The sequence below is a fragment of the Pseudorasbora parva genome, chromosome 12, assembly GCF_024679245.1.
Source record: "Pseudorasbora parva isolate DD20220531a chromosome 12, ASM2467924v1, whole genome shotgun sequence".
NCBI classification, from domain to species: domain Eukaryota; kingdom Metazoa; phylum Chordata; class Actinopteri; order Cypriniformes; family Gobionidae; genus Pseudorasbora; species Pseudorasbora parva.
Genome location: NC_090183.1, coordinates 30,851,681 through 30,869,612, shown reverse-complemented (window position 1 = coordinate 30,869,612; position 17,932 = coordinate 30,851,681). Strand labels below are relative to the sequence as shown.

The 17,932-nt window shown below is 37.2% G+C and overlaps 1 protein-coding gene across 1 annotated transcript in view; it reads right to left on the bottom strand.

The window, feature by feature from the left end:
* The window catches only part of pik3r3b (phosphoinositide-3-kinase, regulatory subunit 3b (gamma)), a 216,198-nt gene extending 208,008 nt beyond the window's left edge, over nt 1–8,190 (bottom strand). Inside the window, 2 exon segments of the mRNA XM_067459846.1 lie at nt 6,729–7,618; nt 7,991–8,190. Of these exon segments, the coding sequence (XP_067315947.1) occupies nt 6,729–7,047 (319 nt within the window). The 5' untranslated portion in view covers nt 7,048–7,618; nt 7,991–8,190.
* Nucleotides 8,191–17,932: the final 9,742 nt, after the last annotated feature.

Sequence of the window (17,932 nt, the reverse complement as noted above, 5' to 3'; positions counted from 1 at the left end):
TGCTTAAATCTGGCATTATCTATACTTTTTGCATAAAATCTCACTATACCTGACATGTGTCACACCTGTTCCTGTGACAGCACTAAAATCTGTAAACAGCAACAACAAAAAACAAAAAAAACAGATACGAAATTGGCCAACATTAACTAGGGAAGCACCAATCTGATACTCAGTATCGTTATCGGCTCCGATCCGCCATTATTTGCCAGATCGGGTATCGGTCAAACAGGACCGATTCAAATACGATACTGAGCGCATAATATTCTGTGTTATTGTTAACACAGTACCCTACAAAAGGCACAAAAACATTATAAAGCATCATTAACAATGTGTGCACTATATTATAAGTGTTCTGAAGCCATTCCATAGTTTAATGTGAGGTACAGATGAATACTTAAGTCATTAAATTCAAGTTCACGTCAATGCATGCTTCCCTCCGCTGCAGCTCAGTCACTCTCCATTCAGCTTTCAAACTGTGTCATGTTCGGTTACGACAGTCAACACTATAAAACTCTCTCTGAGATTATTCATTGTTTCTGTTATTATGCTTGATCTGTATATAACACTCTATGGTTTCTCAAAAAATAACTATCTTGCTGCAGTTTATTGCTGTAAATCATGTTACTTTTTACTTTCTATTTCTATATATTCACTTGTTTTTCATGAATATTTTTTTGTGTAACATTTTACCAGATTTACCTTATTCACTTATGTGGTTTCCTTTATTTTTCCCCCACTAAATGTTTAGATTTTATACAATTATTGTGATTTTGTAACTTGCTGCAGAATTATCCACGAATCTAATTTATTCACCATCTATAGTAGTAGGCAATTTTTTTTCATAGATTGTTTTTCTTTATAATGAAGTTTGTATTTAGTTAAATGTGTTTAACTCACAAAAGAGTGATTTTCAATTCGACACACTGCGGTTTAGAAATTCTACATAGAATTTTTAAAACAAAACTGCATTGTAATCGGATCAGTTTAGTATCGGTATCGACCAATACTCGAATCAGATTGGTTCTCAAAAATTGGCATCGGTGCATCCCTCACATTAATAATAAAATGTTACTTTTGACAGCCATAGAGCCCATCCCTGGTGCAATGCTGGAGTTATTTAAAAGGTAGAAAAACATTTTTTTTTTCCTCAGTATGCTTAATGGATGACCGTCACACAGCTCAGTTCCTCATTAAGCCTAGCCACAAAAACAGCCCTGGTGCCTGACCTGCACGTCTGGAAAATTGATCGCAGAAAGAGTTGCTTCCAGAGGCGCTTCGGAAACCATCATCCCCACTTAGCAGCTTTTTGACTCATCTATTAACACATCACCATATGCTTGATCAGAGTTTAACACCAAAAGTGGCTTTTCCTCATCAAACATACGACAGCACAAGGCCTTTGAGAAATTAGAGTCAAGTAATCAGGCATCAGTGATCAAAGGAGATGGATCTAAAGTCAATAACAAGGATAACGCTGAATGTGAAGGTCGCAGGGTTTGACTGACACGTTCACAGTGCTGGTGGGCAGCTAAGTTGATATTTGCCTCATTGTATCCATGGAACGTGTCATTTTATTGATAGTGGGATAAAGACAAAGAGCGAAACCAGCTGTGAAATGCACCCTCTCTGCACAGAAAGTTTGCCTGCCCAGCATTTGACAGCTAATTGTATGTATGAGACATGACATAGTGCCGTTATTAAGCCAAATTTTGTAACACTTGAGCAAATTTGCTCAAACACAAAATGATAATTATGCCTCTGCTGAGAATGACAGTGGAAGAAGGGACAAAAAAATAAATAAAGATGGTTGCTGACCTTATAAAACTATGCTAATACACAAAGAAACATATGGTGAATCTTGGAAAATCTCCATTTCAGCCACTATCTAGAGAAAATAAGCAATACCATGCTACAGCTTTCCACACAAAGTTGCGCATATAACTTGTGCACAAAATAGAAATAACACGTATAACATTTGTGAATAAAGCCCCATTTCCGTCCAGTGTTTCAAAGAGAACAGAATCGTCTTAACTTGATAAAGTGGTGTTAAATATCACAAAGAAAAGTAAGAGAAGCTGTATAAAATAATTTTAGTATGTATTGAATTATTTGGGTCTCAGAGCGCGCAGACGAAACAGAGGCAGATGCTGCTGTTTGGGAATGCAGTCGGGTAAGAGTTCTTGGAGAGAAATATACTGAACCACTCTGACGACAGACTTTGCTTTTCCATCCACTGCTTTTTCGTGCGATATCCTAAAATGCGCATAAAAATAGCCAGGTGGATGGAATCATAGCTAGTGAGGATTAAATGGATTAAATCACGCCCAAATGTCCTAGGGACATGGGAACAATTGTTATTGCCAGCTTTCCAACAATCAGTTTAGCTTTTTGTTGTTTAAACAGAATAAAAACACATGAAATTGAATATTTACAATCTATACAACAACATTTGAAAAAGCAAATGCAGAACGTGGAAACAAGAGTGAGGGAAAACAGCATAACCGTACAAAAAATGTAAATGAGCAGAAACATGATTTAAGCATAGCCTGGATGCCAGGGGAATTTAGCCCCGCCCACAACATTTGAGTTTAGGAAATTCGGTCTGGACTTGAGTCGTTGTGGAGCAACTATGCCCGAACAGGAGCTGTTTGGACCAATCAAATTGTTAGGATGGGCTTTATATGATAATGGACAGATGATTAACAGTAATGTAAGCATTGGGTTGAATTTGTTCTTATCCTAAACTGAGAACTAACTATTTCGCTCAAAAATTATGATTGTGTTGGTAAGTACTGAGTGTATCCTTCAATTCTTTTTAAAACACTGGCAAAGATTGTTTACACTCATCTTCTTCCAGTGTGTGTGCAGTTGAGTTCTGTTAACAACTATGCGTTGCTCCTTTGCTCTGATTGGTTGTAGGTCTATCAAATTGAGGTCTTTTCTGGTTCGGTTGAAACACATCCCATAATCACAGCCCCCATGGAGCAGTATCAGAATTTTCTACGCCATCAATGATGACATCAAGCTAATTATTTTTTGATCCATTAACACAATACTTTTGATGGTAAATTGATCCCATAACTGACCTGCAAATTTTAATTTAAATGAAAACTGATTGATTGCAATGTTGGGACTGTATTCCAATTATATTTAATTTATAACAGTATAATCTGATCATTATTTAATATTAATATTAATTCAAAACCGAGGCCACAGGGCTTGACATAATATCCTGCTGTCCATAATCATTGCAGAGTCCTAAATAATTTTGCAAGCTTAAAATGTAGTGTGAGTAGACTCTACATGTAGGTCAACCACACATCTAGGCTCTAATGATATGAAAATGTACCTTTAATAATATAAAAATAATCAGTGTAACAAGTTCAAAGTCTATGTCAATATTCTGAATTGGTGACCCATATTCACAGTTCCAAAAGCTTACAACTTTCTCTGTAATGCATGATTAAAAACAAAAACACAAAAATTGAACCGACCCATTTGATCGATTCGGTAAACTTGACAATTTGCAAGGCTCATAAAACTCTCTTCAATCAGGGTAAGTTTCATCAGTGTTCCACAAGGATCCCTTGGCACGATGCGAGTCTAATGATTGGCTGACTGTCAGCCATCCAATGCACCAGTGATCAATTATTCAACAGAACTGCATGTTTTTGCCTCTCCCGACACTAAGGAACGGCTTTGCTATGCTGTTTATCACCATCTCTGTGCCTTGGCTGAAACAAAGGAACTCAAGTCACTAAAAGGCGATCTACAGTGCATAAAACACAAATAGTGTAAATACAACCTAAACCGTCACCATAAAAGATACATGCACCCTAGACGGTAAGAGAGAAGAACACTCTTGGAAAAACCAGAGTTGACTGTCTGACCTAGTTAGCATATGAACACCCCCACAAGCAGACTGTACCACAATCAGAAACACAGGGGCAACGCATGCCCCATAAAGAGCTTAACACATTTGAAATATGATTTAGTCTTTTTTAAAGTCGCCATTTGTGCAGGTACTTATGCCTTATCTTTTTTCAGAGACATTCACAAATCCTTGAGAGATCCCTAAATTCAGCATTGAAAGTAGCCTAACGTTTCTAGTGGGAGCTGAGGTCTGTGATTTGCACACAATGTCCTCAAATTTCAACTGAAGGGTTTTATTATAGGGTTGTGCTGCCTAATCTGAATGTAGGGAGGAGATAATTAGCCATCTTGCTCTGAAGATTGAGGGTATAAAATTATGGATGCCATAGAGATGTGGTAATATTTTGTGACTCCATGATGATACACAAGTTGCATGTGTAAATATGTATGTGTGTGTAAAGGTATACATGTAGTCTATGTAAGCATCGTTTTATAAAAGAAGAATATAAATAAATAAAACAAATTTTAAATGTGTATGCATGTATGCATTAGTAGGGCTGTTAAATTGTTGTCATAATCTTGGTTAATCGCAACTAACAAAAGTTTATTATAAATAAATAAGAAGATCCAGTACAAAACCGATGGCACGAGCGCATGCACGGTCAAGGGCAGTCAACATATTACATAGTTTGTTCTGAATATATTACATAGTTTGTTCTTTTTGAAGACCGAATCTTGCATTTTATAAAAAATCTTTTTATAAAGAAAATGCTTTATTTATTTTTTATTTTTTTGGTATGGTAAATACAGGTAAAATGTACAAATGACTACATTTAAACCAGCTTTACACGTAATTGGTGCCACCTATCGTTCCGGGTCTATTATTGACATGTAAAAGTCTACACCCTTAATATAAGACGAACCTGGGTATTTTAAGATGCATTTCTAAGAAAAAAAACATTGCCTTATATTCAGACCAATACGGTAATAATTGTACATAGATGTATATCAGGAGCATGCAGTCCAAATAAGATGTGCATGTTCTGCATACCCAAGCCATTGGTGGAGTCTCTAATTAACATTAACACTATAAATTCCCTTGTTTAAAGTGTACTATAAAGCTGACATGATAAAATGTTAGTAGTACACATTTAACTCTCCGTCATTTATTTATTTGCCAAGGGTAAACAATGGTAATTTTCTTCAAATCTGCTATTCACTGAGAGATCCGTGTAAGCCGATCCACAGCAGCTTTGGCACCTACGCTCAAGCACAGGGAAAGCTGTCCGCGAGTTGCTTGTCCAAGTGGAAAAAAATTGCTTCTGTTCTTGATCAATGAAAATCCCATTGTATTTGATACAAACCTAAATAGTCTAAATCAACTGAGAAAAAGTCATAAACTATTTTCATAGTATTTCGTTTCTCCGTAAGGACATTTATTTTGAACGAAAACTTACAGAACGACAGACCTACTGCAAGTAGACTTACTGTAATTATCTGAGGCTGTTAATTGTAGTCTATGCGTTTGTTAAAGTCATCCATTAGCATTATTTTATTATGCTTTTTTATTATACTAACATTTATTCTAATTATATTTTACATATACTACACCACTAATATTGATTATTGTATGCTTATATTTAACTCTTAATAAAAAACAACAACTTTTGGCATACATTTAAATTGATTCCTGCCATGGTGTTTCTTATTTGTCGTCTCTGATTTAGATGCGTGTCCTCAGCCAATATGCCATACTGTTTAAAGGTGCGATATGTAGGATTGACAGCTAGTGATCGAAAAAGGAACCACAGTCCAAATTATAAATATTTGATTATAGGGTTGTGCTGCCTAATCTGAATGTAGGGAAGAGATAATTAGCCATTTCACTCTGATAATTGAGGGTATAAGATTATGGATGCCATAGAGAACGCTATAAAGAAACTGCAGTCCAAATTCGAAATATTGGAGATCGTGGTTTCCCTCGCCCCCTTCCTCCTCAGATTCAACGCTCACGGGGTTTGCCAGCTTGAGGACACGCAACAGAGAGCGAAATTGGCAATAAAAAGCCACACTGTAATTGATGAGTTGATTTATTTATTCGTGTTTTTATATGTTCTCATTCATATATATTTTTAAAATAGATTGCCATTTTAGGTCTGGTAGAAATCTGCGATATCGGGTGTGTTTGCTGGCTTCTACGCTAACACGGCGTCTTGCATTCCGACAACTGGCAACCTGTGGTGTCGAAATACTATCGGTAAACTGCAGTTTCGCACAGACAAAAACAAAAACAGACATTCCGACACGTTCAAAGTATAATAACTGGCTGTAGCATTGTTTTTGTGTGTATCTGAGCTTAGCATGTTTCCTAAATATCTGCATTATGGTATTTTTATTCTTTAGTAAAGTGAAAATCTTACACACAGCACCTTAACAACACCTAGCGAAATTACAAAAATACAGGATGCATCGCAAACACAACTCAAAAACTTTATGGGTGCTTATGAAGGCATTAACATTAAGTGTACACAAACATATATACACACATGTATGTATATATATATATATATATATATATATATATATATATATACATGTATGTATATATATATATATATATATATATATATATATATATATATATATATATATATATATATATATATATAAAATAAACAATCTTATATGTTTGATGTGATTACGTGATTAATCATTTTGACAGCATTAATATATATGTGTGTGTGTGTGTGTGTGTGTGTGTGTGTGTGTGTGTGTTACATATAGTATTTATAGTGTTAAAAGTACTTTTTAGCCAAATTTAAGAATAATAGCTAAATTAGGTAAAATACACTCACCTTCTGAGGCCCCTGGGGGCTGAGGCCCTACAGGCGTTGGCGGTACAGGTCTTGGCCAGGGCTTCCCTGAAGTAAGGCTTGTTCTCACAACCCCGACATACTCCACAAAGGTGCCAGGGAAGTTGCCCTTCTCCATAGTACGTTCATTGGTGCCATGCAGCCAGCCCTTTGGGCACTTCTCGTCACCCTCCTGGAATTCGGATGTCAGTAGTGCCATCTTACTGACCGTGAGGAGGTCGCCAGGCTGCAGGGAGATATCGTCACCCCTCTCCTGTTTGTACTCGAACAGTGCACGGTACTGGAAGCTGTCAGAGCTCATGATTTGTTATTTACATGAGCTCAGAGGGTTTTCGGTGTTTGATGCTTGTTTAAAACTGACCTGGATGCAAGTTCTTGGTTTAAATCCTGAGTGCTAACTCACTTTGAAAGTCCTTGGGTTAAATCCTGAGAGCTGAGTGGCGTTAAGTTTCTTGCAAGGGTTAAAACTCCAACGGAACCATATGTTGGGCAGAGGCCGTTATTGCGCAGTTATTGATTTGGTCCATAAATAAAAAAGTACAAATTTATTTGAAACGAATTCTAGCAGTCTGTGGCAAGCTATAAAACAGGGTCAGAGAAAGCAAAAACAGCCCCATGAAGCGAGGGATGAACAGGCGGGTGATGGTGCAGGACAGTGATAGCTCAGACTTGGGGGCACAGTGACCTGGAATCGGGACGGTGGGCTTTTCTGCAGCATTGGCACTAGTCCACATATAGAAATGAAACATTTATTGAACTAACCTCTCAGTCCATTAGCAGGTGTGGTCAGAGAGATACTAGCATGGACATTGCCTACTTATCAAATGATTGAGCATGAGCCTTGGTCATCTTCTTGTTAAAGACCTTAAAACCTGAAAGCATTCATTTTACAGTTAGTTTCACAAATTATAACTCAATCAACTTGCTATTACAATCCTTGCATTAAAAGAGCAACTTTTGCATTTCAATAATAGATTAATAATAATAATAATAATAATAATAATAATAATAATAATAATAATAATAATAATAATACAAACTGCAGTATTGGATTGTAGCTCAAAAGTAAAAGCACTGTTTTGCATGCACAGCATCAAAACCTCTGTAAAAAACAGTCGCAGAGCAATGCAATGTAAAATGACATATAGCCTACATGCCTGACTTACAGCGCGTGACTGGGACAGTGCCAACTTGTGTACAGCGTGCAGAAACTCGACTCGCTGATATTGCTTACTATAACTTACCTATTGCCGCACTTCCCCAAACTGCCCAAAATACAAGACGCACGTAGTCCAACGCAAGAGGAACGAGCGAGCATTTATAGTCTGTTTAATCAAAACATGCGTTTAAAATGTATTCCCAAACAACCTGCGTGGCTGAGTCAGACATCCAGCCAGACTAGTGCTGTAGTACGGTTCAGCCCAAGTGACGTCAGAGACCACGCCTCCGCTGTCTGCTTGTCACACCGTGGGACAAAGTTGGGAACTCGTGTGTCCTTATGTAGCGGTCAGGATGTGAGGAACGCACTGCAGCGTGAAAATATTGCGTCGTACTTTTCATCCGCCTAGACACATTGTTACAAGTTATATAATAGCCTACTGACGTGCGCAGATTACGTTAAAAGCATCCATCAACATAATATGCTCTCTAGATCATTTACAGACCCAAATAACTCCAGCCATTTCAGGGACCACCATTTCTACAACAATTAGCATTGTTCGTTTTACTTTTTTTTTACTTTTTTTTTAAGACAAACATTAAAAAGTATATATAATGGTTTACAATACATTTTAAAAAAAGAACACCAGTGTTTTTTGTTTTTGTTTGTTTTACTGGTATTATATATATTATATATGGTATTATATATATATATATATATATATATATATATATATATATATATATATATATATATATATATATATATAATTTATTTATTTATTTTTATTAAGAATTTTACAAAAAAAAGGTATTTTGACAAGAAAGTGATAAAACAGTAAAGGACTTCTGTATACCTCTGATGAATGTAATGATTTTTTGTGTGAAAATGCAGGTCAGATGTAGTGGCACAATATTTATGATTTAAAGGCATAATATGTAAGATTTTTTGGATTTAAATATACAAAAACCACTTGAACAATGCTATATATTTTGCTGACTTGTATCACAAACCTAGCCTGACAAGCCAGACCCACATCAAGATGGAGTTACAACCAACCAGAGCAGCAAAGAAGGCGAAGCGGAGATAGTTGAAAGAGAAAAAAACAAAACTCTGAACACATCTTCCCTTCTTAAGAATGATTTCAGTGCCGTTCTTTGTTCTTTTCTCAAAGTCTTAACCCCAAGTCTTCCAGAGTCACGGCTAAAGCCGATTCGAAAGACCGCCGTTTGAAAGCTGTTTTCAAGTAGCACGCAAGTCGGCCGTCATTATGTTAACTAAGCCCACCTACTGACTATATATAAGGATGTGATTGGCCTGACCAGAGTTTGGTTTTTACAGCTCAGAAGTGTATCGAGAGTTGCTAGACAACACTCAAGCAGATTAGATTTGCTGCCACTAGGGTTCGTCTAGATTTCTAGGCTATCACAATCCCAGATGCTTCCAAGAATGTTTAAATCCTGAGAAATAATAAAGTTTAACCAGGACACAGACCTGTCACTGATATCATTTCCTGCATTACCCTTGATTTCTGTAATTTGGTAAAAACCAAGGAAAAACCAAAGACACTTTAATATATTATGCATTTTATTAGACAGGTGAGCAACAGTTTGGATACATGCATCGACAGAAAACGAATCATTGTTATATAGCTCAACACAGTTAGTCTTATTGTTTAAATCTCATTTTCTTGATTTAGCAAGAGTACCAGGTTTTACCAATATCAATCTAGTTTATAGGGTGACCACTATCAAACAAACCAAATGTGGGAAGATTAATTAAGTTTGTGTGGGACAATATGGGAGATGTTACCAACACTAAAGCATAACCTGAAACTCTTATATAATGTCTGTCTAACTTAATAAAAACATTTGTTGGTCAGCTGTAGTTTTGTAGTACCTTCCATAAAAAACAATGTTACATCACAGTGTAACATAACCTATCTTTATTTTCTATTCATTATTTCTGTTGTTCCTTTTTCTGTGTGATTCGCATGTGCTGTAACGCCTAATGTCATATTTTTCTCCATGTGAAATAGAAAATCTGCCTGTAAATAAAGTGCAATACACTATTTCGGTATCTCCTTCTATGTCCCAGTCTTTACTAAAAGAACATTTTCTTGTTTTTGTTGCCATTATGCCATTATTGTAAAAAAATTAATTTGCAGAAATATCCATTTGTTTTTTGACAGGACACATGCTGACGAATCACCGATCCACATTTTGATTTACAGCCATTACAGGCTACTAGAGGCCATGTTTATTCCTTTCTTTTAACCATTGGATAGGATTAAAAATGGTTGTTGTATTTGTGTTATAACATAACTTTCAACACATTCAGATGTATCTAATTGTTAGGGATGCAACAATACAGTAAGTCCACAGTTCAATACATACCTCGGTTTTTTAACCACGGTTTTCCGTTCGGTTAATTTTTTTGCTATGCGATTCTTATGCGACAGGAACAGAAAAAGGTTAAAAAGAAAGTGTTTTTATTGTAATACTCTTTCTTTCTTTTACTTAAAAGACTTGAAAACCCTTACTTAAACGTTACTTTAAAAAAGTACCTTGACACATTCCTGGTGTATTGTATAATATAAAATAAATGTATATAAAGATTTACAGTGGTAGGTCAGAGATGTACAGTAGCATTTAAGTATGAAATTGAATGAATAAATGTAGGCTAAAATTAAAACTACATGTCAATATGCAATATACATTTATTGAAAGCTACTGTATATACTTTATTCAAGATCAGTGAGTGATTTTTTCTATGTTTTTAGTTGTTTTATTAACATAATTTTAGAGGTGAACTGTCCCTTTAAGGACAAGTGTTCACAATCAATAGACTGCTCTGCTATAAGACCTGCTTGCATCTCATATACAGAGACACGCGATTTTACTTTCACTTTAGACCTAACCAACTGTCACGTAAAACTGTCACTGAATCATGTGTCTTTGACAGGTGCACTCGCTCAGCACATGTAAAACGGGAATGAAATGTTTAACTGGCAAGGCTTTAAAACGCGGCTAAACACCTCAACTTTAGTGCATATGATTGGATATTTGCTCATATCAGCGCGTAGACTCACAGACACACTCAAAAAGAGGCGAAATAAACTGAAATAAATATTTCAAACAAAGAGTACATAATGAATTAAAAATAATGAATTAAATGCAAAAATAATGAATTAAATGCAAAACTGGAAAAAAACGTGTATTGAACTGTGAATGCTGTGCTGAGCAGTTCAATATTACATTGAGAATTATGACATCACAGAGATAATGTACACAGAGACATTATGACTAATTATGATTTTAAAAAAAGCCCTGTGTTACCACACATCCACATGACCGGAAGAAGTGGAACGGTCGTCTGCGGAATGATAAAAACTCCACTGCTCTCGAACCGTGTGTTGTGCTTGTCTTTCATTAGCAATCACTTCAGTGACCTCATTCCGCTCAAACGGCTTTCAGCCCTACCCTGCTTCATCCTACAGTAACGTTAATAAATCTTTAATACATGGGCTCATAAATGAATATGACTTATTCCTGAGTCCCATCATATTCTTTTCCATTGTTGAAGAGTACAATGAAATCAAGGCATCATCAAGCTACACCTTTGTTTTGAATTAGTGACCCCTAGTAGCAATAATAACATATTGTACCTTTAATGTTTTTTTCTTGAATTTTTGTTTTTATCAGGAAATAATATGCACATACTCAAATTTAAGGTGTATGGAACACATTTTATAACTTTCCATAATTGAACTTATAATTGACATTTTAAGATTCTTTAAATGACATGTTACATGGTTTACAAAAATGTAAGAAACCAACACACACACACACACACACACACACACACACACACACACACACACACACACACACACACACACACACACACACACACACACACCTAAAGTATTATTATGAACACCATACTAATACTGTGTTTGACCCCCTTTCACCTTCAGAACTGCCTTAATTCTACGTGGCATTGATTCAACAAGGTGCTGAAAGCATTCTTTAGAAATGTTGGCCCATATTGATAGGATAGCATCTTGCTGTTGATGGAGATTTGTGGGATGCACATCCAGGGCACCAAGCTCCCATTCCACCACATCCCAAAGATGCTCTATTGGGTTGAGATCTGGTGACTGTGGGGGGCATTTTAGTACAGTGACCTCATTGTCATGTTCAAGAAACCAATTTAAAATGATTTGAGCTTTGTGACATGGTGCATTATCCTGCTATCAGAGGATAGGTACATGGTGGTCATAATGGGATGGACATGGTCAGAAACAATGCTCAGGTAGGCCGTGGCATTTAAACGATGCCCAGTTGGCACTAAGGGGCCTAAAGTGTGCCAAGAAAACATCCCCCACACCATTACACCACCTCCACCAGCCTGCACAGTGATAACAAGGCATGATGGATCCATGTTCTCATTCTGTTTACGTCAAATTCTGACTCTACCATCTGAATGTCTCAACAGAAATCGAGACTCATCAGACCAGGCAACATTTTTTCAGTCTTCAACTGTCCAATTTTGGTGAGCCTGTGCAAATTGTAGCTTCTTTTTCCTATTGAAATGGGTGATACCTGGTGGGTAGAGCCCTACACAGGCCTCAAATCTAGGCCTTCGCCCGGCCCTGGCCCAAGACGCTGAGGCCCTATAGCCCGGCCTGTGTCTGTGTCCAACAGCTAATTAAAAATCTTGGCCCGAGTCTGACTGGAGCCCGCGTTTTTATTTATTTATTACATTGTTGTAGTATTACTTTTGTTTTTAATGTCAAAATAGTTATATTTTGTTTAGTTTCTTTGTTAAGTTCATTTAGAAAAATGTTTAGAGCATTTTTTTGTTTGTTCAATTAAAGTTCTAATTTTTTTAATGACAACCATTTTTTTTAAGAGTTAACCACGTTTAACCAATTTAGCCTCTCAAATCAACCCTTGACTTGTCTTGCCTATAATAAAATCCATAGATATAACACCTCAAGCATCACGATGTTAGTTAATTTAGCCTACTATAATATTACCTCCACAGTAAAAAGGCATTTTTGACGAGCTGAGGCAGGCTTATGCTGCTCGCAACAGCGCTTGCAAACGAAATGAGCTAAACAAAAGTTTCAAGATGCATTTTATTCAGCAGCTCATTTCAAATTTAAAGTATGCAATATGAGATAATGTTAAGTTTTTATTGAAGATTATTGTGTTTTTTGAGCATCTAAGACTTAGGTTTCTAGTACGGTCATTTGCGTTGGTTTGCTTTACTCATTTGCGGCTATGCGTGTTGCAGCACGATCATATCTATCTGACTACAACATATAGCCCATAACACACTCTCACACACATTTATTTTTTAACCATTTGCCAGGAGGAAAATTTACACATGAGGTTTAAACAACCAGATACATTTACGGTTGTCCGGTTTTGTCTGATATGCTTTCAGACCACCTTCTGAATTGGTTTGTTTGAGTAATCGGAATTAAATACGTGTCACAAGAATCTCGGAAGGCATTTAGGCCTATTCCTGGTCATTTCGCAATTAGATAGATACCTGGTCAAAGAAAACTAATTAAGTAACAGTTGTAAAAAGGCCATATGACCCTGTGCGAGCCATGTCTTAAAAGTTGTGTAAGCTATTATGGTCTCATGTTGTTTCCACCAGTGTAGCACATCATCTTTTAATTAACAAAATAAATATAAAACGAAGGAGAAGCCAAAAAAAGGCCTGAAGCCCATCCCGTGTTTTAGGTATGACGTGATAATTGGCCCAAAGCCCGGCCCTAGAGGCGTAAAAAAGTCGGGTCCATTTGGGCTCGGGCTTAAATGCAGGGCACTACCGGTAGGGTCTTCTGCTGTTGTAGCCCATCCGCCTCAGGGTTGTGTGTGTGTTGTGGCTTCACAAATGCTTTGCTGCAGACCTCGGTTGTAACGAGTGGTTATTTCAGTCAAAGTTGCTCTTCTATCAGCTTAAATAAAGGCATTTTCGCCCACAGGACTGCCGCATACTGGATGTTTTTCCCTTTTCACACCAATCTTTGTAAACCCTAGAGATGGTTGTGCATGATAATCCCAGTAACTGAGCAGATCGTGAAATACTCAGACTGGCTCGTCTGGCACCAATAACCATGCCACGCTCAAAATTGCTTGGGGGGGGGGGGGGGGGTAAAACACTCAGTTTCAGTTAATCTCATGTCAGTCTTAAGTACCTATAGAGTAGAGTAGTATTGCATCCTTCAAATCTACGAAAAGTCTTTAGTTTTATTATATTTATAAAAGAAATATAGGCTGTACCGAGTCTTTCCGGAAAAAAACGAGCGCCTGGAGGCGTATCGTGAGGGCGGAGCTAAAGAATTACGATCGCGAACAAAGCGGTGACGTCCTCAAGCGTGGAGAAACCAATGGCTATCGATCTTATTCAGCTAATACAGATATGATCCAGAATCACATTCAGAGGCTGAAATAAATTGAACAGGAGAAAGAGCAACAGCAGGACGTCCGTCTCAGTGGTAAGTACTGTATTTAGTGGCCTGTCAACATTTGTGTCTTTACTCCCAGTTTATGAGGACATGATTCGGTTTATGGACTATTGTATGTGACTAAACCTTAGCAGTAGCAAGCAAAACGGTTTTGCACGTCAGACTAGTGTAACGTTATACAAAGAACAACAATGGAGTAACCGTTAGCACATTTGAATGACGAAGCACGCGATCGTGTCGTTTACTGATGTTTACTCACGCGACGATAGCCAACAGCATAGACATTTGAAGCAGTTTTACTCACCAACCGTGAACCTTTATCGCTGGGACCGCTCTGTCAAAAACACACTTCTTTGGTATGATTTGGTGAAGTCCTGACAGCAGTGACCGTGGAGATCCACTTTGCGACGCGACTGAAGCGAAGTTGTGAAGCTTCCCGTCATTTCTGCGTTCAAATCGATTCAAATGCAGCGCTGCCTTCCCGGAATGCTGTGCTGAAGCGTTCAAATCGCTTGATGTCATCCATAGGAATAAAGTGGAGCGCGGCGTGGACTATAACGACATAAGTGTTCACTGACGAGTGGATCTGCAGCTGAGAGAGTGTTTATGGGCGTGCATTTCCTCTCTCGCTCTAGTCACGCACGCGCGCACCCTACCGGGAGAAGAGCCCATACGGCCCATACAAGGACCTTCCGCTCTATCGACGTCAAGCAGACCCATAACTTGTGAGAAACCGGAAGGAGTATTTTTGACACAGAAATACTCCATCAAACGTCCAACATTAGTTTTTGAAACTTTGTCTATGTTTAGGATGGGAATCCAAGTATTTAACAGTGTAAAAAGCTCAGTATGCATGAAACAGCATTTCACCCCCCCTCCCCCCCTCCCTCCCTTTTAAATCACCTTTCTTTCCCATTCTGACATTCAGTTTGGAGTTCAAGAGATTGTCTTGACCAGGACCACACCCCTAAATGCATTGAAGAAACTGCCATGTGATTGGTTAATTAGATAATTGCATTATTGAGAAATAGAGAAATAGAACAGGTGTTAGGTGAATTGAATAGGTGAGGGTATATATATATATATATATATATATATATATATATATATATATATATATATATATATATATATATATATATATATATATATATTAGATATAGATAAAGATTTCTTCTTTTCATAATTTATGCCATTCCTATTGGTCACTGATCCCTATATTTCCTTAATGTAATACTAATGCAATTTATATTTATCATAAATTACTAACCTTTAAAACAAATAACATGCTTAATGTATCACATTCAGTGCATAATTCATGTATTTCAGATATCAAGCTCTCTGAAGCAGTAGTAAAATATTGAGCTTATATATTAGTAGTAGTCATTGCTTCTGGAATACCACATTCAGTTAAACAGATCGGTCTAGCAAACAACTATACAGAAGTGATCTTTGAAGGGATTTTATTTTCTTGTATTCAATGCTAACCAAAGCAAGACTATTGAGATTAAGAACTTAATCAGAAACAGTAACTGAATATATATTTAATGCAGGTCTAGGAGTTCTGGTTATTCTTTAGCACACATCTATCTCTTTAAAGGGGGGGGGGGGGGGGGGTGAAACACTCAGTTTCAGTCAGTGTCATGTCAATCTTGAGTACCTATAGAGTAGCATTGCATCCTGCATATCTCCGAAAAGTCTTTATTTTTTTAATAATTATATAAGAAAGATGCGCTGTTCCGAGTCTTTCCGAAAAAAGCCGAGCGGGTGGGGGCGTGTCGTGTGAGCGGAGCTAAATAATGACGTGTGCAGCAGCGCGCTGCTATTGTGTTGAGTCGAGTGCGTCATCCCTAACAGCGGGAAAAAAACTTTATTCAAAATAAAAATATGGCTTTTAATCAGATACAGCCATACATCTATGATCCGGAATCAGACCCAGAGGCTGCAGTTGAACAGGAGCAGCAGCAAAAACGACTAGAGCAGGACGTCTGTATGTGGTACAAGTTATACACTAACTATATAATATGCTTAGCGGCTTGTGTTATTTACATATTTATACTTGAATTATATCGTCGTATTTTTGTCTTTGAAGGTGTACATGTGGGAAGTGCAGTTGTGCACGTGTGTTTGTGTGTTTATGCGTGGTTTGTGTAGACAGTAAGCGGACTAAAAAAAACACAGACATTTGAAGCAGTCTCACTCACCCTTCTAACGTTGGGACTGCTCCATCATTCAGCATTAGGCGATTGGGAAAATCCGGCGTCGAGCTGGGCCTTGTTTATGAAACAGTCGGCACCGAAATGCAGCGAACAGATATAAACATTCGCGCAACTCAGTTGCTGATCCGGAAAAGCAAATTACATCCACTGTTGCCTTAACGCGGGGTTTTGGCGAATCTGTGCAGGACTGTCTTGGTCTGGCAACCAAAAACGCACTTTTTTGGTGACATTGTTATGTGCACATTACCTGTGCAGCGCAGCCTACAAGCCAGCGCTTTGATGGGCGTAGGCTGTTGCTTTCGCTCTCTCCCTCTCTCTCTCACGCGCTTCCGGTAGAATTGTCCGTAAGGCCCATACAAGGAAATTCCGCCCCCATTAACGTCAAAGGGGACGCATGATCTCAAAAAACTTGCCGAAACTTATGACTAACCGGAAGTAGTATTTTTGACAAAGAAATACTCCCATCAAACATCCACCTTAACTTTTGAAACTTTGTCTATGTTTAGTATGGGATTCCAAGTCTTTAACAGTGTAAAAAGATCAGTATGCATGAAACAGCATTTCACCCCCCCTTTAACAGTTGTTTGCCTCTTCATTGCAGAGTCATTACGGTAGCTTGGTTTCACTTGTCATTGTCTACCCTTGCTGCTTGGTGCAATACTTTAATTCTCTGCTTTTGAATAATGCAGGTAATTTCAAAGGCCATAAGGTTGAAAGTGTAATTCTGATACAAAAGATACCTAAACCTAAAAGTGCATTAAAGTGAAATAGTAAATGCCAAGACCTATACGCAAATGCAACATGACAGAAATCAATTTGTGGTGCAGAACCAAGTAATCAAGATAAAGCACCCAATTGGGCAGGAATGCATGTGCACAATCTCTGGCATATGTGCTGATGCATACTGAGATAGCTTGCAGGTAATAATAATAATAATAATAATAATAATAATAATAATAATAATAATAATAATAATAATAATAATAATGTGTTTTTTTTTATTTTATCATTCAAATGCATATACCTTAGTATTTATCAATCAATTAATTATAAACAATATAACAAGAGAAAAAATATTACAATTTTCCCATTTTTCCATTCATTTTTCCCCATAAAAAAAAACAAAAAAAAATTGTGTAGGGCCACTAACAACTGTAATACTGTCATTTTTTTCTGCATAATAATTTATTTGTTGATGACTGAATAAGTGCGATTCACATTTATTCCATGAGGTGACATTTATTCCATCTAATACACAATGATGAAGTGACATTTCACTCAGTTACCGCAGGCAGAAAACAAAAGAACAGGAAGTATC